This window comes from Cygnus atratus, chromosome 2 (genome assembly GCF_013377495.2).
Source record: "Cygnus atratus isolate AKBS03 ecotype Queensland, Australia chromosome 2, CAtr_DNAZoo_HiC_assembly, whole genome shotgun sequence".
Taxonomy (NCBI): Eukaryota; Metazoa; Chordata; class Aves; order Anseriformes; family Anatidae; genus Cygnus; species Cygnus atratus.
In genome coordinates this window covers 14,167,785-14,194,579 of record NC_066363.1, presented here as the reverse complement: position 1 = coordinate 14,194,579, position 26,795 = coordinate 14,167,785, and the positions used below count along the sequence as shown (strand labels likewise).

The window sequence follows — 26,795 nt, the reverse complement described above, 5'->3', positions numbered from 1 at the left end:
GAAAGGATAACTGTAAAAAATACAAATATTTGTAAAAGTCATGACTTTGAAAATAAGGGAGGAGGAGAAATTAGCTAAAGGAAGAGATAGCAAGGATTATCACGATGAAGTTAAGAAAAACAGAGTAAGCTGAGCTGGTTTTAATATATTAGAAGTTTATCATTGTACATCTTAGGCTGTGAAAAAGCCTCACACTAGAGTGCAGAAAACTTGTGTATCTTGAGTGTTGAAATTTGAAAATTTTAGCATACTTTGTAATACGGATTTCATACTGCACATGAACTTTATGATAGAATATATCCAACTCCTGTGTGAGAGTCACATTTCTGCAGTGTTTCTAAGCACACCACAGCATAAGGAGCATTGGAGCTTTAATGATCTGCTTGCATGTGTGACAGCTGCATGTTATTACGTTCAGATAATGACACTACTTTGGTTTTAATACTTTTTAGGGACACAGATGGAAGAATGCTCTTAGATATTTTTGATGAAAACCTTCATCCCCTTTCGGTAAGTTCATTTCTCTCTTCTTCTTTTTCATGTGAACTGTCTTTCTGTCTGCTTCGTTTTGTTTCAGTCACCTATTTGGAAGTATTTCTTCCTTAGAAATCCGAAGTGCCACCAGATTACGACAAACATGATCCAGAGCAGAAACAGATTTACCGCTTTGTTCGGACATTGTTCAGTGCTGCTCAACTGACTGCTGAATGTGCCATTGTCACCCTGGTGAGTGTCTGAGAGATGACATCAGCTATCTGACAGACCCAGTTTTGTTCCCAAAGCTTGCTTTTGTATGATTTAATAGAGCTAGGTGATGCCAGGGGATTTTTTCTCACCATGGAGACCAAGAGAATTTCTTGATGGGAAGAGATATTACAGTTCATTTTCTTGGGGAGAGTTAGTGATCAAAGAAGAGGGTGGATAACATGATACAAAAGCCAGGGTTATGTCTTGCCCTCACAGAGTGATAACATTACAGGCCACCAGAGTGACTAACAGAAAATGCAGGTGGCATAAGCAGTCTGAACAGGAGGGAATGTTAAAAGCAGAGATTGTTCCACTTTTGTGGGTTTATTGTGTATCACTGTAACTCCCAATGGAGATTCGGGGACAGCTGCAGGTAATTTAAGAGCATTAATAAGAATTGATGGACACACGAAGGACTTGGTGAGTGACTGAAGCATGTTGGTGATGGCTTTTTTTTTTTTCTTTTTTAACTTCCACTGTACTTGTCTTTCAGGACTGCGTCATAGGGCTGAACAATTGTACTCAAGGCTGAAGTTTAGCTACTTAAAAATAGCACAACACAAAAGAAGGTTCAGATTTTCAGCTGGTGTGGATCAGCATAGCTATGTGGATTAAAGGAGCTAAAGTGATCTCTGCCAGCTGAGAATTTCTTAATTTTCCTGAAATTTGTACCCTGCCAACCCTCTTTAGCTTTCAGGCACAATTTTGGCCATGTTCTTGACTCAGAAATTTTAGAAGAATGAAATATGTTTTTACAATAACATGTGGTCTCATAACAGCTTTGTTATGCACTTTAGATAGGAGAAAGGGAAATTGGAGAAGGTGGATTTTGAAGGCTAGACCCACTCATTTCCTCTGTTAATCTTAGAAGACAAGAGAGAGAAATTAGTTGGCAGGCTTTTCTCCTTCAGACAGTCAGAATGAATTGCACTAGCCAGTACAGAACATGAATCTGAGGGAAATAGGGCAAGAAACACCCTGCAGTGCTCCACCCTTGCATTTTGAAGCATTACTCTACAAAGTTATTTGACCCAGCCATCAGTTGTTTTCTGAAATGACATTTTATCTGTCTTTTTTACATAATTGCGCTAAGTACTTGTCCTTCTTTTTCTTCCTGAGTGTTTTCTGCTGGAGGCAAGATATGTTGTGTGAATCAGTATGTTCTTGTATAATTTAATTAATCTACTGTCAAATACAGCGGAACTTTGTTGTAGTTATCTGTTGTTTGATCTTAGGCTATTTGATCAATGAGGGCACTCTTTAATAGAAGAGGGCGCTTTTTTTTTAATAACGGTATCTTCCTGTCATTGCAATGCATGGAAAGTTCTTTCCCAGAAATCTTGTTAGCCCATGAATATATTTGAATATTTTACATTTATAACTACTTCACTGCCTCTTCTGTTTCTCATGTCGTTTCCCTGCAAATAACTGCTTTTGGTGTGATCTGCAATTAAGTATAAATGTTTTTCATTCATTTGCCATATTACAGTTCAGTAGTTGTTACTGCTTGAAACTTTAGATGGCTTGGGTGTTTTACCCAATACTGATAAAAGATAGACTGTTTTATAACCTGGTACTCGAGGCAGCCATGCGGATGTTTGCAGATAAATTCAGTGTAGGTGATCAGCATTACTGTTCTGCTATTCTTGACCATTTTTTCAAGATGATAGCACCTGCCTCACCCTTCTTTCCAGAAAGCTTCAGAATTTTGGGATAAACATTGTTTTACAAGTATGAAATTCTGCTGCTCCTGTTCTTAGTTTCCTCTCTTCTTTTAGATTCCATTTCTTTATTTCTTAGTGTCATCAGAAGGGGCCCCAGAGACAGATCATATTGTTTCTGAAACGTTCAAATGTGGAAATGAGTCTGTTCGAAAGCAGTTGACCGACCTCTTCCCCACCCCATTCATGATGTCTTAATAATGCTATTTATAAGTCCTCCAAATGTTTTTAATTTTAATATCCTGACTGGAGAAGAAAGCATTTCCTGCTGAAGCTTATGTTTTGCCATAGTCTGGTCATACATTGGAGAGCAATGTGATAGCCCTGTCTGCTACTTGAGCCTTGGAGGAGGGTTGCCAGAAGGTAGGAGGTATATCTGTGGCGATCACAATACGCTTGGAACTAGATTCTACAGCTATTATCTTTCACTCTAATTATTTTTAAACAGTCCTAACCACCCTTTTTTATTCCTCAGGCAGACCAAATTATTAATGTGGACTAAGGTGTGTAGTTGGATGCATTTGTTTGTCTTTTTACATGCCATTATCCGGACAGAAACAGTAGTTACAACTAGTTATATAGCAGGCTGTATGTTCAGCACAGGAGGAGAGTAAATGTGAAACTCCAGACTGTTAGATGAGCTAGTATCCAGCAAAAAAAGGCAGCATCGTATTGCTTCAAGCACTTAATTAAAATATTTCAATTAAAGTCTCCACTATTACAGCAAAACCAATTTATAATTAAACAAAAGATTTAATTTTTGCACAGTCTCCAGAGCTGCCAAGAGATTTTCTGTATTGATGGGTGAAAAATTAAAATCTCAGGTTGAAACAATTAATTACTAATTCACATTTATTTATAAAATAATACCTTAAGAATAATTTTAGTTTTAAGAATTACTTTTGTTGCTGATGTAAAGTCTTGTACCAGTGAACAGCTGAACTATACCCTGTGATCTGACTTTGGGAGAAAAACAATGCTTTTCTCCACCTGACCCAGAGTATTCCCATCCTCGCTAAAACTGAGAAATGCCTTTCGTCTTCATCATCTCCTCAGGTGCAGAGGTGGCAAGTTGCACTTAAAATAATGTATTAATTGAATAGCAAATGTGAATAGTAGTGTTATCCATGCCAATAGGAAAACAATACATGGCTTACATGTCATGAGAGTTAAACATTTTCACTTTGTTATTTTCTTATGAAAAAAAAAAACAAACCAAAACAAAACAATCCTATTAACTAGACCTGAAGACGAGAATGATCCAAGCTTTCTGCTTTCTCTTGGCATGCCTTTCTGAGTTGTGTTCAAGTAGGCCAAATCTAAGGCACCTGATAAACTCCAGCATGCGTAATATTTTCGGAGGTTACATTTTGCATAAGCAAATGTGCTATAGACTCTTGTCAGATACGGTGTTGTCTAACTACATGCAGTGCATGAACTGATTTTTTTTCTGCAAAGTTCAGAGGAGTGTGTTTTGAAATATGTTGCAAAGTCCATACTGTGACTGAACGGATTTGATATTGGGAAATTTTAAATTTGAAGTATGGGAGAGTAACTTCTCCTTATGAAAAACAGGGATTTAATTAATCCAGCCAGGTTTTCCTCAGTTCTTACTGTACTCTCCAGTCACTTGTTTAGCAACTAGGTAGAGAATATGTTGAATGAATTTGTTGAATTATGTGATGAAAATTACAGCATTTGAGGGGAGTTTTGTCTTCCTGTGTGTTTGGAGTAAAGGAGAAAGCCTTTAACTAGTTTCCTTTCACTGGGATATTTTTAAGTGCTGATATTTTTTTTTCCCTGTTTTATTTAAAGTATCAAGGATGTGATACTGGTTTAAAGAAAACAAAAAAGTCTAAAATAAAAATAAAAAATGTAATCAGAGTCTGTACAGACATTTAATCTGTAGCAGAAGTCTTTTTCAGCTGGTGTGGGTATACCTACCGTTGCTTATACAGCTTCTGGAAGATGCAGGTTCCTCTGAACACCTCAAAGTACAATGCAAAGCACTATTTGCTGCCTGGTTTGAAGGCTGTCACTCTCCCTCCAGTGACCAAGACAGAGATCATGAGTGCAATGAGAGCAAGGCAAAGCTGGGCTCTGCTTCCTTTAAGAAACCCATGAGAACAGTTGAGTGTATCTGTTATTGTTGGTGGCCACCTTTTTAATTCCCCAACAGAAGAGTGCGTTCATTTCAAGCAATGAACACTGATCCCAGTTTTGGACTGGAAAGTCAATGTTGCGTAATAGTTTGAGTCCATTTTATGCGCATTACAGATTTTTGTCTTAAAAACAAGTAAACTGGGGGACAAACCTGAGGATGTGTGATTTTTTTCTCAGTTCCATTAGTGTTTCCTATAAATATCTTCAATGCTACTTTGCAATTATTCACATGTTCAGAGCTGTTTTATGAGTGCATTCATTACTATCTTTCAACACTTGGTCTCAAAAATAAAAATTGGATGAAATTGCAAGGACTGTGATGATGTGATGTCCTTTTCCACCAAATGGATGGCACTAGACCTTTACAGAACATTTTTAAATGCCCAGCTGGGTAATTTTAAAGCACAGTTATTTTGGGAGCGTCGTGGTAGGGAACTGGCTGATTGCTTTGAACAGAGCATATGGCAATTTAGTGATTGGATTAGAGCTGTAATTTGGCTATATGGGACCCACTACCAATTATAATTTTTCCATACAAATTTCTTTTTAGTTTCAAGACATTGTGACACACTGAAGTTTTCTCATTAAAAGAGGACTGTATATTTCCTTTTACTTTTTCGTAGTGTGTTGGGATGGATGCTGCCTTCGTTAAGTTAATCAGTGCTTCTGCAGTTAATAACGTGGGTCACGTAGTGAGTGCTAATGTTTAAGTGTGAGACTGAGGGAATGAAGTTGTTGCAAGTAAACAAGCATTTGTAGATTCTCAATTATGGAACTTAACAAAAACATAGTCTCCCTTCTGTCAGTGTACAACTAGTGATAATTGATTAAAGCCACTAGATTTTTTTTTTTTTTTTGGTAAAACATGGATAGAATTTGACATAAAGCAACACAAGAACAGTATGAGAAAAGGTCATGCTTTGCTCTAGCTATTCCCTCAAAATTCAGAATTCTTCTACTAATGCCAGTGATATTCTTTGGTGATTGCCTGTTTCTTTAGTGTGCTGAGACTCCCACTCAGCCTCCTCGGAGGGAATGCACAAATTCTGGTCTCTCTGGGTGGTACCACACTCCAGTACTGCAGACAGAATCACAGAATAATCTAGGTTGGAAGGGAACTCTGGAGGTCAAGTCTGGTCCAGCTTCTGTTCTAAGCATGATCAGTTGAATGAGTTTGCTTAGGGCCTGCCCAGCTGAGTTCTGAATTCCTCTGAGGATAGAAATTTCACAACCTCAACAGAAGACCAGTTTGGTTGTTTTATGAAGTTAAATTAAGGGGTTTTGTGTCCTTAACTGCAACTCCAGCATAAGAGATACCAGTGGGATATTGGAGGTTAATGTTGAATAGCTCCAAAATGAAGTAACAAGGAGAAACAAAACTTTTGAAGGAATCCCATAGTAAGTTTTTAATAAAACTGGAGTGTTCCTTTGGATTGCAACATATTGAAATGAAATAATTTGACACTCATTTTTGATACATGTCATTCTCAAGGGGGAAAAAGAAGGAGAAATAAACCTCTTCAAGTATTTTAACTTTTCTTTCTACTTGAGATTATTATATAATATACAAAATATGGTATAAAGTCCTCTGAGATGGAAAAAAAATGAGATACTGCTTCACACTAATTAAAACTGAACTCCTCAGTGCTATCTTTAGTTTTAGTTTCATCAAACAGATTTATGTTCTGTTGTCTGGGATGTTGTGTAACCAGCTGCCTGGCATCCAGAATCATAGGGAGCTGGGACATCCTAGAAAACTGGGACAACTTTGAATGCTGTGGTTGTTACCATGGGAAGTCTGGGATAGATTCACCCAACCGCAGATAATCACCCTGGGGGTCAGTTGTGGCTCAGCAGCGGCCCTGCTGGAGCAGCACTGCTGAAGATTGGATGCTGTTGCCAGGCTGGTGCCATTTTGAAGTTCTGCCCTCCAGGCCTAGTGATGGTAACGTAATGGTAAATGATGGTAAATGGTAAATGATTCTCCACCATGCAAGTTCAAGTCTTGGGAATTAAGAAAAGAGGCACCCAAACTAGCTCAGCATAGGGTCATTTCGGGTCTGGCAGATTAATTAGCTCAAGATAATGTGCTGAAGCAAATCTGAGCTGTACCTCTTCTGGACTTGAAATGGGGAATTTTGGAAGCCATTTAACTACATGCCTGTGGTGCTGCATCTAAGCTAATGAACCTCTACAGACTATAAGACAGTTAGGGATCACCTATACCTGCAGAGTGGTAATTGTATTTCATTAGTAGATAAAAATTCCTGTTAATTCAGATAAATGAATTCTTAACAAAGACAAATCATCTGATTGGTTTCACGTAGGATTAAATAATAATTTGCTCATATTCCAATTTTAAAGGTTAGTCATTGCAAAATTTTGACAGGAGTCTGTGGGAAGAGATGGAAAATAAATACTGCTTTGCTGATATCTTCACTCTGTGCAGGATATCTTCTGAAATGTGCACAAGTTATTAAAACGTCTCCAGTGAAGTGCAGGCTCTGTCCATGAAAGCTTGTTAGGCTGACAATCATATAAAAGCATGTGGTTCATTCCCAAACACAATAGATTAATAATGGAGGAGGCATTGGACTCTAAGGTACTGAATTTTTAAGTAGAAATGTATTGGCGGTCCATTGGTGTTTTCCAGGTCAGAACTGTGTTTTCATTTCAACAACAAAATGAAACATATGTGACAAATGAATTTTGAAGTTTGTTGGTATTAACACTGGCTTATACTTGTTCTTTGCAAGCTGGGAAAATTCAGAACGATATGTTGTTTGACTGAAGCCAATGAGAGTTTTTCCTCATGTCACATCAGTAACCTCAATCATTTACTTAAATGGTCATGCTATTGCTCTGCAAAAATCTGCGAACATGCATAGAACAAAGTCGTAGAACTAAGTGGATGATGACAGGTGTTGTGAAGATGGCTCTTGGAAGCTATTAAACTGTTTGAGGAAAACTAGGAGTTGAATTAAGGCAGAATTAATCTTTTGTCTTTTCGGAATTCAGCTTTCAAATATTCAGAAGAGAAGTGTTCCAAAGCATTGCCCACAAAAGCTTACTTTCAGAAGAAGCATTGCAGAGGATGAATTATAGAGAAAAGTAACATCAGTGTAACAGCTGCAATTTGTTTTAAACTTCAGATCCATTCCTAAGCATTTTTAAAACTTATTTCTTCTATATTTCTTCTAGATACTGAAAGCTCTTTTTATCATTTAGTTTTGCTTCTTTAAAGGAATACCTGCTGAAATAATCCAGAGATGAGATGAGGTTTTCAGACCATTTTAGTAAAAGTTTCTCACATTGTGTCTTCTGAGCTTTTTGGTCGTTCAATGTCTAAGTAAATTTCTACCAGCTTCCTGAGATGTGAATTATAATATTCTTTTCCACAGCAGGCTTTTAAAACTTAGCTTGTTTTTATATGACTTTAGAGCTGCTAGTCCTAAAGAAAATGTAGAAAGTGGTTCACTTTTGCAAATTAAGCCAGTGAAATTCATTGCAACACACAAGTTTTTGAACCACATAGTACAAAGCGAATACAGAGTCTGATTCAAAACCCGTATTTGAGAAAATGGTCCCTGCACTTAAGACAGTATTCAATATATAGACTTCATTGCATAACTAATACAAATGACATTTCCATACATCACATTTACGATTACAGGGTCAACATTTTCAGAGATTTTTGTTCCTTGAGGTGGATGGAGTGTGTCTGCCTGCATGTGGGAAGACGCGCTTGCTGCAGCCAGCAGAAGCAGGTGGCGTTCTCCCACCAGCCACACGTTTGTTTGGGATGAGTAGCGGAGTGACTAACCGCCCACCAGCCTTCCTCTTCAGATGGGCTGAGAGCCACCTGGCCCTTCTCCAAGAGTCTGTACTGATTCAGCACATCTTTGCAGCAGCCAGAAGCGTCCCCCTGCAGTAGCGTAGGCTAGTGAGTACATGGCTAACTCTACCTCTCCTCCTTACTCCTTTTTACCCATCAAGGTCAAAATCTTGGTGCTCACACTGCTCCTGTGGCCTAGACCAACTACATGGAAATGCTGAGAGGTAAAAACTTATGTTTGACAGTTCTCTTTGTCACAGTAAGCTTTCTCACATGCTTGTGGGAGAGAGAGCTCGCTTGTCTGTGCCTATACTGCTTTGATGAAGACACTGCCTCAGTAGGGCAAGAGCTCGAGAGCCTTTCCGCTGCCTGAGTTATGCTGTCTGTGGAGTCACCTGGTTCTCTCCAAACACAGAAGAAAAGATAAGATCTTGTGGCAGATGTGAAGGTTGGAGGCTGACTTGGCTATAGTGAAGAACTAAACTAATGTGGTAGTATAGGCCTATATGTGGGAGACAAGGCCTAGGTTATGTTGAATTCCCACATTAGCTGAGGACCTCGATAAACTTCTACAAATATTTGCTGCAAGAGGAAGTCTTGTTCTTTTTTTGTCTTCTTACTTGAACACACACTTAAAACTGAGCCAGGGAGGCCAAACCAAGTCAACAAAACAAAATGTTCTCTTTTAAGGCATTTTCAAGGAAGGAGTCAGAAACCATGCAAAATGCCCTTCTCCTGGTGAGGTATTTCTCATCTTCAGTTTTATTCAAAGATTACACAGAGCCTTGCTCCAGCAAGCTGTATTTCTGGAGTTAAGCCCAAGTTATCACCAAGGACTCAAAAGTGATTATTCATATCCCTCAACATGCTACTAGAAGATGCTCAGATGTCTCGGTGATGCAGGTGATGTAAGGATACTGTCTTAACAAGCTATTTCATTTTTAAAGCTGATTTCTCAAGTATACGCTGGTGGGAAGGTAGCAGCAAGTTCACGCTCCGCTTGTACTTACACCTTGAGTAGATGAACTTACACCTAAGTTCTCTGAATGCCTTTGAATTTGAGCCCACAATAGAATCCTTGTTCTTTTTTCCCCCCTGCATATGCTAGAACTGCATGCAGGAAAGGATGTTATTTTCTTATTTTTGTCTGCTCTGTGTGTCTCAGTGGGGTATTCATTTGAAATCTACTGAACTATCTGTGAAGTTGAAATTTCAGGGGCTTGGATTAACAGTAGAGGAGCAAGTTCAGCACTGATGTAAAGCAAATGAAGTTCATTTCCATTGCCCTAATTTAAGAGTGGCATGATATTGCAGCGTCCATCCACTCCCTGCATTAGCACTGTGTGTTGCTTTAAACAAGCCTTTCACTTACCTGGAACAACTCCAGGGGTTGTTCTTTGAACTATGAACTAACAACAATTTTTCTTGCTAAGTTGAACAAGTATGCTTGTGTTACATGGTAAGAGGCTTACACAGGCTCCCTAAGAAGCAAAAGGCAGCCTTTTTAACAGAACCATCGATGAGCTCTGCTGAGATGCACATGCCACTTTTTTTTTTTACTGAGCTTTGTGTTTCTGTGGTTTTGACGTGTCACTGGAGTAGTGAGTCTTTTTGAGTCTCCATTGCTGTTCCCACCTCACCCACTTACACACATTTCTTTCAGTTTCTGTCTTGAACCCTTGTGTTGGAGTGACCACGTGTTTATTTTTAAGGACTTAATTTTCTTAAAATATTTAAACTATGCTGTTTATTTTGCACTCATACACCACGTCGAGTACCTTCATAGGCAAAACTCCAGTACCAAATCTTATATGTCAAAATGTGCACTAAGGATGACTATTTTAAAACAAGAAAACCAATTCTGGTGTCACAGAATCTATGTTGTTACTGTGCAACTGGTAAATCTTTAGTTCTACCTATTTAGCGTGTTAATTTTTTGCACGTCTTTCTGTCAAAGAGTGGATGGAGCAATGCAGTGGTCCCGTCGGGGTGTGCAGGAGCAGTGCCCGTCCTTGTGCTCCCCTGGCTGCAGTGGTGATGCTGGGTGTTCCGTTTAATTACAGGCTTGTGGGCAAGAGATGAAACTGCAGAACAAGTTCACTTCTTGATGCTAGCTAGGGAAGCCAGTAAGAAAAGTTTGTTTCTTAATCAGAGTACAATTTGCTAACTTAAATGACTACATCTCATTTTCCTTAGATCAGTCAGAAGAGTGCAGTGGGACCTGTTTGAAGCAACCTCACAGTGGACTGAGGAAATCTGTGTAGATTGGGAGAGGTGGTCTGCGTTGTGTTTTTCCCCCAAGCTTTTCTCTCTCTGTATGCCTTTTATGCTGCAGAGTGAGGTAGTTCATCTTGTGCTCTGAGTGTCTGTGCACCCGCATTCAGATATTGAATATTTTTTCATAAAACATAATTTCTTCTCTAAATTATAAAATGTTTGCATACTGTTTTCAGTGACCTTGTTCCCAAGTTCTAATTGGTTGTATGTATTATAATAGTTAAAATTAATGAACAAAACTATATAAAGGCTGTAATTGACTGTGATATTATTGGGGACTCAAAAAAAAAAAAAAGCTTAGAATGACTTTTTTTAATTATAAATTAAGTACTCTCTAATGGTAGATCTTTCAGGAACCACAAATCATTGAAGGTCCTCTGCGTGCTTCTGTTAGTACACATCCTTATATAAAATTACAAGTAAGCTCTTCTGGGTTTTAAAGATTTTCCCCCCTGTGCTCCCCTTTCCCTTCCCCTTTATCAGGATGAATTTTATATGTATTAGCTATTCTTAAGGCACTACTTGATTAGGTGCTAGTAAATATTAACTTAGTCAAACTGCAGAAGGTTTATTATGTGTCTTGTCAGCTAGTATATGAATTGTTTGGATGTGGATTGCAGAAGCATTCAGTTTCGTTCACCTCGTGTAACTATTTGTAACGGCTGTAATTTCCCTTTTCCGATTAGGAGCTAGAGGAGGGGGGCTCACAGGTTGTGCACAACTGGTATTTCTTAGTACACGTTTTGTTCATCAGTCTGTTATTAATGTAAATGAGCTGCTGTTATTGATAGCAGGTATATTCACACAGCACCTTGGCTTACTGGAGTGATCCAGTGGGTCCCTGGCATACTCAATTGGGGTTCCCCGAAGGGAGGGGCAAACCCAGCTCCGTTTTCATGAGCAGAGGCTGATACTGGCCTCCTGGCAACTTTCTGGTAGGTGTTCAGGAAGTTCCTCCATGGTCCCTTGTTTCATCAGATGAGGGGATATAATTCTGTAGCCTTTGTAAACAGCAGCCTCTTGCACGAGGTCTGGGTTGTAGGAGCTCTTGTTAATGCCGGTCTGTGCTGGTGGCCTTGGGCAGTTGGACCAGACTCCTGTGTCCTTAGTTTATCAGTTCTTGCAGGTCCAACAGGATTACTGATATGCATCTCCAGTGCTTATCACTCCAGAGGAAACTGTTAGGCGTGTTATCTCAGCACATACATTTCCTTCGTTCAGCTTCTTGTTTCTCTGGTGGCTGCGTCTGCACCCAGATGCCTGCAGAACCTCTTCACCAGAGGGGACCTGCAGGACACGATGCCGTATCTGATAACTGATAGGCTGTAAATTAGAACCACAGTTGTGTGTGTGATAGCTAATAACTATAATTGGTAGCATGCCCTTGCCTTCCTCATTAGTAGCTAGCGTTTTATTTGTTTACGTTATTATTTTAATAATTTATTTACACTATCATTTGAATTCATTCCAACATGTGAATATATTAGCAACAGTTAAGATAGAAGAGCAACAGTTTTGTTTCTGGTTATATGATCAGAAAGCAAAGGCCAACTAAAACATGAATTTATCACATCCAGTCTTGAGCTTGGCACAAATGTATGGATTTAAACCCACAGCTTTTATAAAAGAACCTTCTTGAGAGCATATTACTGTTTTGAAATTGCTGGAATGGGTTTATTACAATAGTTTTTCATTTCTACTTAATAGCAAACCAGATTAAGTCTTGATTTTAATGTGTTTCCACAGGTATATCTTGAAAGACTTTTAACTTATGCAGAGATAGATATTTGTCCAGCGAACTGGAAGCGAATTGTACTGGGTGCAATTCTACTGGCATCCAAGGTTTGGGACGACCAGGCGGTGTGGAATGTGGATTACTGCCAGATCCTGAAAGATATCACGGTCGAAGACATGTGAGTCCAGTATGTTTATCTCTGACAGCAAATGCCAAGATCTGTGTGTATGAGGGAGAAGGGAAGTTCTCTCATACCTTGTGTAAAGTTTGTATGTCTGCCTTGTGTCTGAACATGGTGGATGCTGATAAATGGCATGAGGTCTACTGGAGAGTTGCTTACATTGAAGGCATGGACTTTTTTTTCTGGTTAGAATTTATTTTACTGCTGGATGCTCATACACAGTGAACCTGCAGAATATTGAAATCTATGACAACAAAAAAAAAAAAAAAGAAAAAATGTTGGATAAGCCTGCTTGTCATCACTTCAGCAACATTTACTGTAATGTGTTAGTTCTCCTCACAGATGGTAGAACAATGTAATGCAGGGAAAAAAAAGTGTTCTGACCCTAACAGCTCTTAAACAACTACATGCTTGTTGCTGCCATTACTCAACCCTTAGACGAACACTCACTTATTGCTACCATTATTCAATAATTGTTTTTTTTTTCTTATACCCTGCTGAATTTGTTTGCAGGATTAAAAAGTACGTAATATTTTAGCTTGCAGAGAGAAACTTCACATGGGTAACTTTTTCCATTTTTTACACGATCGCATTATTAAGAGATGTACAACACATATAGACTTACGTACAGACTGTCTGGATACTCCCCAGTTGTTTTAAGAGAATATTCCAACAGTAATAAAAGAAAATGTGATAGGAGTAAACAATTAAGATCGTTATATTTACAAATACTAAAACAAATGCTTATTCCACTAAATAGTCAAGCTCTTTTGGTTGGTTGATTAGTAGTTATTAGACATTATTTGCTAAAGTGTCTGGGTTTCATAACATCTATACATTGAGGGCTGAGTCACGTACCTTGCACGCATTTAGAGGTGTCCTCATCTGAGTTAATGTGCACGTGAGAGCAGTACTGAAATGGCTGAAGTTGGAATCATGGCGCTGGGATTGTGCTGCTGGGGCCAGATGCCTTGACAGGCCACTGAGGCTAGCACATTCAGTGTGTGATGTTTTGAATCTACGCATACACTCCTATTTTGGTAAGAACTAATAAAAAAATGATAAAAGAGATGGTTTTAGAAGAGTACCTGTGAGCTTCAGAGCTCTTTTAAGCAGGGGTAAGTATCTCTATTAAGAAATATATAGACTTGTTTCTACCTTAACTCAATTAAGTCAGAACTGTAGTCACTGAAGAGAGTTTTCTGTGGCTAAACACTATTTACATTCATTGATACTTATATTTATTTTATATTTATGTTGTTGCTACACAGTATTTAGGGAAGGGGAAAGAAAGGAAGTAAACAAGAAAAAATGTTTTTACAGATAGCGTGTTTTTTTGAATCTCAGTTTGCAATCTCAAAGCAGTAAAATGCCAAGCATTTATATGCTACAGCAGGCCTAAAGTCATTTCTTAATAGTTCACTGTCAGGTTTATAACAGGTCTAAAAATTATCAGTAAGGAAAATGTTTGAAGTTGGGAGTCAGCTGACTGTTTAAAATTAAGCATGCTTACACACCTCTAGATAAGACGAGCTTACAGATTGTATTTCTGTTTATTTCTTGGCTATTAGAAAAGTTATCTCAAAGTTTGTTTTAACAGGCTATTTGCAATACATTCTTCGTTCTGTGTACAAAGGTAAAAAAACACACAACCTTCATTGCTATGGTATGCCATAGATACTTTTATTAGTTTTGGGGAAAACTCATTTCAAAACAGAAGTTAGAAATGTCACATGATAACTATTTCAATATCTTTTAAAATGTAAATGTTACTTTTAAGGATAGTTGACGATGCTTCTCTTCCAACATAACCAAACAGAATGAAATTTCTAACATAAACTGGGGAGGAGCGAGGGGTGAGAAGCTAAAATCAGGCCCTCCACATTTCTGTATGCAGTATCGTTCCATGCAGAATAATTTGATAACGTTTCCTTGACTATTCTGGGTGTTTCCTGACTGATTTTGCTGAGATATTTTCTCTTGATCCTTTTCTCATGCTTTTGGGGATTCAATTACAATAAGGGTCTCCCTCCATTATTTCTTTATTCAGGGCAAATCTGTGTGCTTTTAGAATATTTTTGAAGCTGGGATATCAGCTAAAGTAGAGTTCTGAACAGCTTGAAGCTGATTGACAGGTTTGGCTGTGCCATATGACAGTATTAATCAAGAATGGTTATAAATAAGAATTTTGAAATTGCTGATCCTCATGGCTTTTTTTGAAGGCAGGTGAGGAGGCATGCTGTGATGGTGTGAAAGGAACAACAAAAAAAGAGGTTATTGCTTTTGACAAACACGCACAATGGTGCTACTGTTAGAAGTTGCACTTCAGCTATATAAAACCATTTCTCAAATGGCAGACCTGTGCTCACGTGCTGACATCCGTCCTCTTTCTGCACTTCACGCTCCCTAAACAGAACTGTGATAAGTCCTTGGCCTCAAAGCTTTTAGCCTTTTCTTAAACATATTATAGTTCTCACAAAGTGAAAAAAACAGAAGCCTTCTAGGGGCTTGTGCTCTCTTTCTGTATGGTACTTCATGATTTGTTTTGTGGCCTTTGTGTCTTGGGCTTCTTGTGAATCCTCCAGCAAAGAATTGGGTGCTTATTGAATTGCTGATGTTTTTATTCCTGCTGACCATTTTTCCAAACTTTTTTTTCCTATTCATGTTGGGGTGGATTTTCCCTCTCTTTCTTTTTCAGGTAGTTGGGACGTTACAATATTATGGTTTTGAAGAGCCCTGATCTACATTATTTATATTAATAAGGCAGAAAAACTTTAGGTCTAAATCTTCAACTCCTGAGAATCATTAAGCATGAATGTACATTGGAAAACATCATGCAGACCTTTCAGAGTTTTATAAATCATCAACAGTGTGTTGAACTACACCTAAAAGCTAGCAGAGGACTTGGGAGGACTGGCCTGTATATGTCTATAGTTATTTATACAGCATTGTCTTGCATTTCTATGTGAATTTGAGAGGTAGCCACAGGAAAACATATACTAAAGCGGTCTCCTGTGGAAGTATCAGGGACGAAGGCTATGGTGGCTAGTTAAATTACATTAGTTCAAATCAGAAATACATGTGCGGTTTTTCTTGTTGTTGTTCCTTCTCAGCTGTAGTTGGTATGCTAATCTAATCTTTAAATCTGGGAGCTAAGGTACAGTAAGAATCTGAGGCCGTGTATAGTTTCTGAAAGATTTGGGAATCTTCCTCAATGGAAGTACAGTCAATACCTTTCTCTATTAAAATAGGCTTTATATTATTCATTAACATACACCTTAGCTTGCAGAAAGCAAAATCTTACAAGTATAAAAGGACGTTTAAAGATAATCTGTATATTATCACTAGACTTCTTAAAACTTAAATTTTGTTGATTGGGTTTTTGAAAAGCTAGAATCTTCAACAGTGTGAATTCATGCCAAGGAGTCCATAAAAGGTTTTTTGGGTGGTTTTCTAGTGTTGATTAGTATTTATCACTACGTACACATAGTGATTTTGACAAGGGATAGGATTTTGACAAAGAAAGTGAAGATAAGGGAAGAAAATTATTACGATGTAAGCATGATGGCCTTCCAGTAAGAAGTGAGAAAAAGAAAAATCATTGTGTTGAAAAACTACTATACTTCTTCTTATCCTCAGAACCTTCCTTTTCTATTGGCAACTGACTGCACATTCCTTGTGCACATACACTTCAGGCAGGGTGTAACTTGACTGCAGTATCATAGTCAATCTATACCTGTTGGATACAAAGCTTTGCAGTCCGTATGCTCTTCAGCAAATGTACAAAATTCCTACCCATGTATTTGTTATTTCTCGTATCTTGAAATCACTGTTTTGAGTACATCGTATGTCCTTGTATATGTATTGTGTAGGAGGATATCTAGGTACTATACAATTTACGAAAGCTGCAAATTTATTTATTTTTATTTACCTATTTATTTACATGCTTTTTACTGCACTGGTATGGGTAGTAATGTATTGATATAGCAAAGTATTCATGGAGTGGGAGCTCACATAGGGCCTCTGGTTCTATCAGGGATTTTGAAAAACATATTTGTTTTAGGTAGTGAAAAAGAAATGATGAACAATGTGAATTTTGCTTGCATGTCCTAGGGAAAAATTGCTATATTCTGTTCATCAGCTGATAGATGGCATGCTGAAGAAATCAGGTTTCTCACGTCTAGTTTTATATGATTGATTCTGAAAAGCAAAAGAGAATAAGTAAGTTATCCATTTTTTTTATGTTAGGGTAATTTGCAGCAGTTATGAGAGATGTCTGACAAATTTAGGGCATGTATGAATGTGTTTTGTGTTTGCATAGCTGTGTGTGCAGATCCACCTAGTGGAGGTACAGCAAAAACTACAAGAATTTTTTTTCCTGCTAGCTTTTCCTTTCCCAGATTGCATTAGCTAAACTAAGGGGCTCTTCTGCTCAGAAAAGTTTGTGTCTGGGTTTGATTGGCATGGCAGTAGCAGCTGCAAGCTGCAACAGCTTTCATATTCCTCACTGACATACACGTGCTCACAGAAGTTGGTAGACTAGGTCAAACTTTAGGCTAGGATAACTGTGTCTGTCACGAATAAGAAATGAATTTGGTTTGTACTATTTGCAATTCAAAATAAATTACATTCAGGATGCACAACCTGAAAAATGTTTTCACATTTATCTTCTTTCTACAGGAATGAGCTGGAACGCCAGTTTCTTGAGCTGTTGCAGTTCAATATTAATGTTCCCTCCAGTGTTTATGCCAAGTATTATTTTGATTTGCGTTCCCTGGCAGAAGCGAATAACCTGAGTTTTCCTTTGGAGCCCCTCAGCAGGGACAGGGCATGTAAACTTGAGGTAAGACACTTTCTTTTTAGATTGCCCAGAACTGAAATAAATAAATAAATTATATATATATATATAAGTATGTATGTATGTATAAGCATTTGGAATTTTTGCCCTTCTCCTTCCGTCTCTTCCCAAATATTCCCATGTAATGGTAGAATGTGCCCCAATGTCCATAACTGTTTTACTTGTGCTTTGGGTATTTATGGATATGGGGGCAGCTTTCTGGCCCAATCTGTTTCGTATCTGGTATTGCTTTCCATTTCTTTCAGCTCTAATTGTTGAAATTGGCCTTGTGAAAGTACAAGTTTTAAAATAACTCAGTTCTCAGTCTGGTTTTGCGTGTTCTTAAGACTGACTATGCAGGACAGAGTATTAACAAGCATTGCTGAAAATAACTATTCCGTGTGCTTGTTACCTGGTACTGCTGTATTTCACGTGAATCCAAGTCTGTTATCTCAGCAGTATTATTCTCAGTAACAGGACAGAAATGAGCACACTGTTACTGGATGAATCGTGAATACTTAGGAGACCTGCATATGCCATGTGCATAAACCACTATGTCAGGTGGTCCGGACCTGCGAAATGCAGGGCACTATGAATTCCCACAGACACTGGAGCAATTTAAAATCACCAGGCAATAGTGGATACTTTACAAGACTAGAATCTTTTTTTTCTTGAGCTTTTTTAGATGAAGTTTTTTGAATATGGGCATTATTGCATGAATATGTACACATTTTGTTCCTAAATTTGAAGTCTGCTGTTAGCTGCTAACTGCTTTTAACATTGGGTGCCTTTAATTAGATAACAGCTTTACGCTGTAAGTTGTTCATCTGTGGATTAGAGTGAGTGTTGCATGTTTTGAAACTCTTACTGTTCCTGCAAAACAGTTTCTGTGGGGGAAATGATGCATGGGAAGATGAATTAACTTGTTTGCAGCTGTAATGGGAACAGAGGTATCTGGAAACTGGTGGAGAAAGAATCGAAGCAGATTTCACTAAATTTGTATTTCTTATTCTTTCTAAAAATTCTTTCTAAATTTCCCTGACGTTTCTAATAAGAATGTAATTTAATCCTTTGTATGAATTGTGATGTAAATTTGCATCAGATTTTGTCTGTATTAAGGAGTCGGAGTAATAAAATATGGAAATTCATTGGGAATGTAATGAAAAGAGGTGCCTTGCTAAGTTATTAGATGTTAGGTCTTGATAATTATCGCCATTACATATATTAAAATTAAATGAATTACTTTTTGAAGAAAACTTAATACACAACATTTCCGAACCCTTTCTGTGAGTTACGAATGAAGATAATGAAGGTAGCTCCTAAAACCATGGAAGAAAAAACAGAAAATAGTTGTAAATACACAGAGAATACTGGTGGTTATTCTGAACTATCTAAAGATAATGCATATTTAAAAAGAAATAATGGAATATTTTTAAAGTAAATACACTTTATTAAAAATCTTCCCATGGTGGGGATGGTTTGTGCTGCTAGCACGAGGTTGCAGTAAAGTAACTGCTAGCCAGAGGGAGCCTCTGCAAGGAAGAGTCTCTGCTGTGAAAACACCGTGGTTTTATCAGCTCCTTGCCTCTGTTCTGTGGCCCCAAGGAAGGGAACTTGATGGGAACTGCCTTGTTCCCTGGTAATATTGGTTGTCATTAGTGCACACTTGAAAGTAGCTGACAGCATAATTTATAGCCTAATTCCTTGAGCACAGTTAAGCATGTAGCTTGCCAAGAGTTATCAAAATGCATTTACAAAACCTTTCCAGGTCTGTCATGTGCTTCTCAGCCCTGAGTTCTCTATTTTTGAAACTGAGAGAAAAGCTGCAGTCTGTGGTTAAAGACAGCAGACTCGCAGTAAATGTACATATGCAGAGGAATGATTTGCCATGCCTGGTAAATTGAAGGGACTTTGCTCAGTTCTAAGATTTAAAGCAACTCACTGACATTTGATACCACAAAAGGTCTTGTGTGAAGAGGTGGTTATATTATAAAGCATTTTTGCTACATTTGCATTTTACAGCTGTTATATATCTGAAGCCTCTTGGTATTAGAGCTCTCATGGCAGATTCTCTGTCTTACTATTTGTTCGAATATCAACAAGTTGATTTACCTGTGACCAAAAAAAAAAAGCAAGGCAAGGCTAGGAAATACTGCTGCTTGTCAATGGCAATGCTTGACAAAGATCCATCAGAGCTGAGATGCTACGAGAGGCATAGCCCGTGGCCTAAAAGTGTCCTGAATTTGTTATACAAGTCCAGCTAGTAGTCAAGAACCATTTTTGTGTCACCCCTTTCTTTTTTTTTTTTTCCATTGTATGAAATCATGCAAGTTAAAAATGGCACACAGCCTTTCATTAGATCATGCGGTCTGCTCACCTGCCAATGCTCCGTGTTCAGAACAGCACATCTTGCAGTGTGTTTTCTCCTTGCTTCTAATTGTGTCAAATGTCAAGGTCTCCTTTGCTTCTCCTGAGAAATTATTTTCTAACATGGGAGATTTTTCTGCCAAGAAGATTGTCAGATATCCAACCTTAATCCACTGTTTTGTAATTTCCTACTTGTGCACCTGGTTTTTGTCCCATGTCCTGAGCTAAATGCGACTCAGATCCTGCTCTTTTGGTAAGTCCACAAAACATGCCTACCCTATTTCTGCTTGTGATCTTAGCACTGTACTGATTTCCAGACCAGATTTTTGTAAGAGCATTCGTTAGTGCACTCTCAGTGTATTGGGCTGTGTTGTCTCTGCTTTTTTTTATTAGGATAGCACTTGAGGAATAACTCTTTGAACTACGTGCTGTCTTTTCTTGACCCTAAAGAGGTGCTATCCTATAGATCAGACAGATAAAAAGAGGAGGGAAAGATGTAAGTTACAAGTAGAGAAGTATCTTTATATCCCTCTGGCTTCCTGCTGTTGCAGTGGTTGATTGCAGCCCTGCATGTCCTGTGTGTTCAGAACCTCGTAGCTAAAAGGCAAAGGGAGAGCAAAACTCCTCAGATTTTTCTGTCAGTAGTAAAGTGATTGTTTTTCTTTTCATTCTCCCAAAGTTAGGGAGAACCCTCTTCATCACAACTTCTAGTCATCTGTATTTTTACGTAGTCTGTCCAGACTCAGTTTTGCCTCTCCCTGAAAAGTTCTCTGGGTTGTCTGTTTTAGGGAGCATTGCAGCCTTCACAGCTGAGTGCATTTGTGCATTTCCAGCAACAAAGCTAAAACCCACACTCCTGCTTTCCTGCCCTGCACAATGATGTCCATGCAGGAAAGGTTTATCCTACTGCTACGTTTCTACCCTGTCCCTTCTCCTCATCAGCCCCCTTGGGCAGTGACAGTCTTCTCTAGGTCCATGCAACTCAATAGAGGAACTGACTTCTAGTTCTGTGTGTGTGTATGTATGTATGTATGTATGTATATATATATATATATATATATATATAATGAAGAATATATATGTATGCATATTTCTAGCTAATTACAGATATTACAATCAAATCTCCCCAAAATTTCATATAATTTAATGGTGTTGCTGTTTTTCATAATGCTTTGATCTGGTTTCATTAGAGAAAAGGTCCCTTGCAACAGTCACAAACTAATTTCTTCTTCCGGCTTTGAAAGCAACATATACCAGATGACGGAAAGGTGTTGTGAGCTACTTGGATTTATTTTAACTGAAAGGCAGTAGTAAATAATTACAATTTTCTGCTTTTGTCTTGTTTCTCCATATGTTCCAAGATGCTGTAGTTGACTTGTCAAATAGGCTCCAAATGTTGGGTTTATAAATTAGTTGCAAATGAAGTGGCTTCAAACCGCAGTCAGTGTGCTTCGTATCTACATGAGTCAGCACCGGGGACTGGAGTTGCCAAATGTTAGGTGCCACTTCCAAGCAAAATTTCATATTGTCTGAGTGAGTGCCAGAACAGGAATTTTGCTGTGAAACGGGCAATTTTGACGTGATTACTTTCCCTGTTTAATGCCTACGATAGCAGACTGGTTTGGCAGCTGCAGGAAGCTGACCTCCTCCACTGAACACCTGTTTGCCAAGCCACACCTTGGCACATCATCCTGTGATCAAACTGTTTTTGTCTACTGGATTTAAAATCCACTTGAATTGTATAAACATTCTTAGTGCATTGAGTTCCTGGTTACATTAAATAAAATACTACTAAGCAGTTTTGAGTGAGTTAAGTTGTGGTCTACAAAGCAACAGGAATATTTGTGTTAATTTATTCTGTTCTCTTCTTGAGCACTAAGAAAGTTCAAGAATGGTCATAGCAAAAGGAAATTCAGTTTCCAACTGAAATAGTAGCAACTAGTTTACAGGTGGTTTTCTTTGTTTGTTTTAATTTAAGTATGTTTTGTGGCTGGCTGGAACAAAGCGTTAGGTGAACTCGCTTTTAGAGGCGTGAGTTGGGTGCTTCTGTCAAAACTGCCTCTGATCTTTGCAGCACTGTTCACTCCTGCAACTTGCTGTGCTGTAGAAGTAAAAATCAAGAAAAATGCCCAGAGTCAGACCATTTTATTTATATTGCTTTCTTTTATAATCAAACACTTGTACTGTTATTGTTTGTGCCGTACTTTTTATTACACAAGCTATCTTAAGGTAGCACTTAAAAGCATTCCACAGTAAATACAAATACTGTTTTTCTTCATCTCATTTTCTAAGTTGGCTTGAGTACTCCTTGGAATGACCTTTCTCTGCAGCTCTGTGTGTTTAAGCGCCAGAGTTAATATCCCTACTGATGGAAACCATAGCCTCTCCCAACCATATGAATGCTTAGAGTTATGTATGGTACATAATGTACATTCATTTTAAACTTGGCTAAAAACAGTAGGAACATAAAAATGTTAACTCCTGTGTAGTTTAGTAAGTCTCAGCATTTGAATAATCTTTGTATCTCTTTTTAAAAAGGTTTTTAACATTTCTGTGTATTTTTAATGCTAATAAAGTTATTCTTGATATGAGTGACATTTCCCACAAGCAGCTTAAGATAGCCTATGTTCACATAGAAATCACCATCTCCTGCCATTAGGGTTCTTCAGAAATGCAGGTAGACATCATCTGCATGAGCAAAGCAGGGCAAGTATTCTGACAGACCATTTACCACTGGAGGAAAACATATTTGCTATGGGACTTCAGGAAAGAAAAAAATTAAAAGCCGTTCTCTTCCCAAACTCTCCAAACACGCTGACAATTTCTGTAATTGTTCTATGAAGTTTTCCATAATTTTTCACCCATGAAGTGCTCTATTAATGCTACTTACAGCAGTGGGTAAGCACAGCTACCTTGACTAGATTTGCGATGGTTAACCTCTAAAGAAAAGGTTTGGCATACGCATACTGAAACCTTTGAAAGCAAATATGGTGGGCAAAGCAATGGCAATGTGTTGAGTATTTTAAGATTAACGAAATGAATAAGAGAATTTGGGGAGAAGTTCTTCACGTGCTTTGTTTAACGAAGCACCATTTTGTAGTTCTGTCTGCGTATAGAAGTCCACAATCAGTTCTTTATTACTTGTACAGCTGTGGCCACTGCAACTGAGGTTTCTTCCTTCTCTCACGTTACAGGCCATTTCCCGCTTGTGTGAAGATAAATACAAGGACTTCAGGAAATCTGCAAAGAAACGGTCAGTCAGTGCTGACAATCTGACTGTGGTTAGATGGTCGCCTGCTATTATCTCCTAACAGAGGAGACTGGAATATTCCCACGGACGTACTGTTTCATCCATCCAATTTTTTTCGGGGTGGGTTGGGGGGAAGAAAAGAGAAAAGACTTTTGATTTTTTTATTTTTGAATCTGTCGAGCTGCCTTTACAGTGCCTCCCCATTGTGTAGCACACGAGCAAAATACCTAGCAGAAGTTGAAATGGAGAAGTCAAGTGTTTGGGATAGAAGATGGGCAACAATCTTTTTCTCACTTTCACTAACAGCTTTACCCTTTCTGTGAGGAAACAGCAAATCAGGTGCTTGGAAGAAGAAACAACAAACGAAGTAGAGGCAGACAAATATTTAAGAACTGTGCCATTTTCCAACATGCTGTACTTTTGAAGAGAAATGAACCGTGTAGTCAGATGACTGTGCACTAGAGGAGTGACGTTGGAGAGTTCCATCTTAAAGGTTTCTCTTAATACCTTTCTCAGTTTTTCTTTTTGCATTCCTCATTGCTGCTTCCCAGGATAAATTCTTCCCCTTGCACAGCAGCAAATACCAAGTCTGTATTAACAGTAGCACAAGCCCCTGGATAAATAGTGTTGGTTTTTTTCACTGCACTTTTCTCTGTAAGCTGTCTTATTAGCATTATTCTCCATAATTATTATGCATATGTTATATTTCTTGTATGCCTTTTATTGTATTTCAAAAGAGAGAACTTGACCATAGTGCTGAACCAAAAGCATGTACAGGGATCAGAAGATCGTTCGTAATTTCATGATGTGTTTTATTTATAGTATACTTGGGTGCGTGTGCCTTCCTGAGTTCTTGGAATCATTTCTTTTTCCTTAATGTAAAGATACAGTTATTAACGTATTCAGACGATGATGATGATAAGACTTGGGCCAAATCTCTGAAATTTGCAACAGATCTTGTGATCCTTTTTGCAGATTTTCATAGCATTAGAAGTTTAGCAGAATTCATTTTGAGAAAGCTTTTTTTTTTTTTTTTTGTATGGCCTGACTAGTTCATTCCTCCACCTCCAGGTCCATTGTTGCAAGCAATATTCTCAATTTTTATATGTTTACTTTAAATCAAAGTGAGTCTGTTTGTATAAAATAAAAAATAATTTAAAAAAATGTTCCAGTGAGAAGGCCTGTAGAGAGCAGAAGGAAAATCTTAAGGTATTTGTCACAAGTAGATTTTATTTTGAAGCTAAAATACAAACCCTCATTATTTTTTTTTTTTAGTGTAGGTGCTTTTAGAAATTAAAAATAACCAAACTGTGAATATAATTTTCAACTCTGATTATTAAGCTCTTCTGTTGCTGTTACTAGTTCCCTCCTACTGTGGCTGTTGCCCCCTTGGGACTTGTAAGAACCTTTTATAGGAAATAATTTGTCAATATAAGCATATTCGCTTTATAGTGCCCCAGGGTGATGTTTTCCCTTTTTTTGCACAGTTCAGAAAGATACGGTTGAAAACTCTCAGTTCTCTGAAATCCTTTCTTTGCGACTACCACTGAAATGAGTGGCAACAGACGTCCCTGATTTATGCACTACTGTGGTAAACCATAAAGATTCCATATTTGTTTTATTAAGCCCTATGGGCTTGTAGCAAATCGAGGGGCCCAGAGATGCACACTTCCCTTCAGTGCAATGGGAATCAGATGCCTCCAGATGGAGGAGCGCTGACAGGATTGAAATAGTAATACCAAACAGTTTTGTGTTAACTTTCCAATGTGATTTGTGTAGTTTGAGACATGAAGGTTTTGTCCGTAAATTCTCCTGATGTCCTTTGGGCCTTTCAGATATCTAATTCTCATCATTGTTGTGCCAATGCATCAGAACTGTGAGCATCCAAGTCCATTTTCCCCTTGAACGTGGAATGTAAGGAAAGCCTTTATAACAATACGAATGCAAATCAGAGTATTTGAAACCTCTTTACAGATAATATCAAAAGTAACATTTTCAACGCATTTGAAATTCATCCTTTATAAGCATAAATTTAGGCTTTAAAATATGTAAAATATTTTGATTTATCAACACTTTGCTAAACTATTTTCCATTAACTTGATATCAGGAATATTGGTTTTATCCATTTCTGGGTGATAGAGATACGAACTTTGGATTATGTAAAGATCTCAATGCATCTACTATAATTTTTGTGAAGTTTATTAAACTACTTTAAAGATTGTATAGTCTATTTATTGTATGTATGTACATACAGTCTGATACTTTAAAAAGTGGATTCCGTAAAACCTGGCTCAGTCTTGTTTAGACTATTGAATATCGTTTTAGCCTTGTGCACTGGACTCTACCTCTGTATAGGAGAATTTTCCATATTCTTAATTAGTACTGATTCTGTGATTAACTTGGTTATGTTTCTTGCACTAAGAATTAAAAAGAAAAAAAATCTGCTGTAAGTGTGGATTTTTTCTTTAGTTCAAATTCTGTTGTATGAATCCTCTACATTTAAATGGAGATTTCTTTCCCTCACGGTTATAAAATAATTCTTTGTTTTTTCTTCTGGTTTGTTCCAAGTTTGCCAAAAAAAAAAAATTATATATATATATATACGTAGTACCTGACAGTAAACCTGAATAAGTGTCGTTTGTTTGCAAGGTACTCTATACCATGTAATTAAAAATGAATTATTATTTAGGATTTTTGCACTTAGTGTAGGGTTTTTTAAGCGTTACTGTATGGAAAATGCCATTGCAAGATTAGAGAACCACCCAGGGTGTGAGAACAAGAGGAGAACCAATTGCATTTTCATTAACAGCACAAATAAATTGTGGTTTTCATTTCAGAACCTGAAACAAACTTTGCTGTAAATGTTTTCTGGATTAAGGTTTTCATTACTGCTTTGGTCACCGGCTCAAAAACAAAAAGGTGTAATAAACCTTGTCCCTTCAAGCATCATTGTCTTAATGAATTGTTTTTTCTATGTTGAGCCAGTGGGCCATTGGTTTTGTTGCTTATGTATTGATAATTGGATAAACATTTGAAAAATGTGTCTTGTAAGGGTTTTTATTCATGCATCCCTCTGTAGACCTAAGATTTTCCCCTAATTCCTCTTTCCATTTGTAGACTTATTTATATTTCAATTTATGTTTATATATATTTTTTTTTTGGTCAGCTGTTTACATCCTTTTTATGGACACTGTTGTTTGGGACTGAGAACATTGGAGTCGTGTGCTAAAGTGTAGAAAGAAAAATGTCAAAAAGTCTTTTCCCCCTTCCACAAACCCTATCCATCTTTTTGAATGATACACTTTTTCACTTGCTAAAAACATGCAAAATCCTGTCTGATAACAGAGTGATGGGGTCTTTTTCAATAACTGTGTTTTTTTATTTACTTTTTAGCTTTTTTTCTTTTTATGGGGGGCGGGTCAGCATATGTAGCTTCATTTACCTTCGCTTATTTAGCTTAGTTTGTCATGTAAACTAAACAGACGATGGAAGAACTGTTTATGTATTTATGGAGTCTTATTCCAGACTTTGTTTTTTAACGCCTCTTTCTCTATTTCCCAGCTTTGTTAATGCCAGAAGCCTTAGATACAAACTAAAGATTAGAAGTAGCAAAAGCCTCATCAGAAAAGGATGATAGTATATTGGTGGCAGATGACAAAGTGACATCTGGTAGTGTTGGCTG

At 37.7% G+C, this 26,795-nt stretch overlaps 1 protein-coding gene across 3 annotated transcripts in view; it reads left to right on the top strand.

Annotated features, from left to right (window-relative positions):
* The window catches only part of CCNY (cyclin Y), a 126,962-nt gene extending 100,861 nt beyond the window's left edge, over positions 1-26,101 (top strand). For 2 of the 3 annotated variants that reach the window (XM_035545304.2, XM_035545307.2), the window contains 5 exons: positions 453-510; positions 607-726; positions 12,490-12,656; positions 17,340-17,502; positions 23,058-26,100. In XM_035545304.2, coding sequence (XP_035401197.1) covers positions 453-510; positions 607-726; positions 12,490-12,656; positions 17,340-17,502; positions 23,058-23,174 — 625 coding nt within the window. In that variant the 3' untranslated portion in view covers positions 23,175-26,100. Of the gene's footprint in view, positions 1-452; positions 511-606; positions 727-12,489; positions 12,657-17,339; positions 17,503-23,057 lie in introns of all 3 variants that reach the window. The other variant, XM_050708726.1, reaches the window with a different exon arrangement.
* The last annotated feature ends 694 nt before the right edge of the window (positions 26,102-26,795 follow it).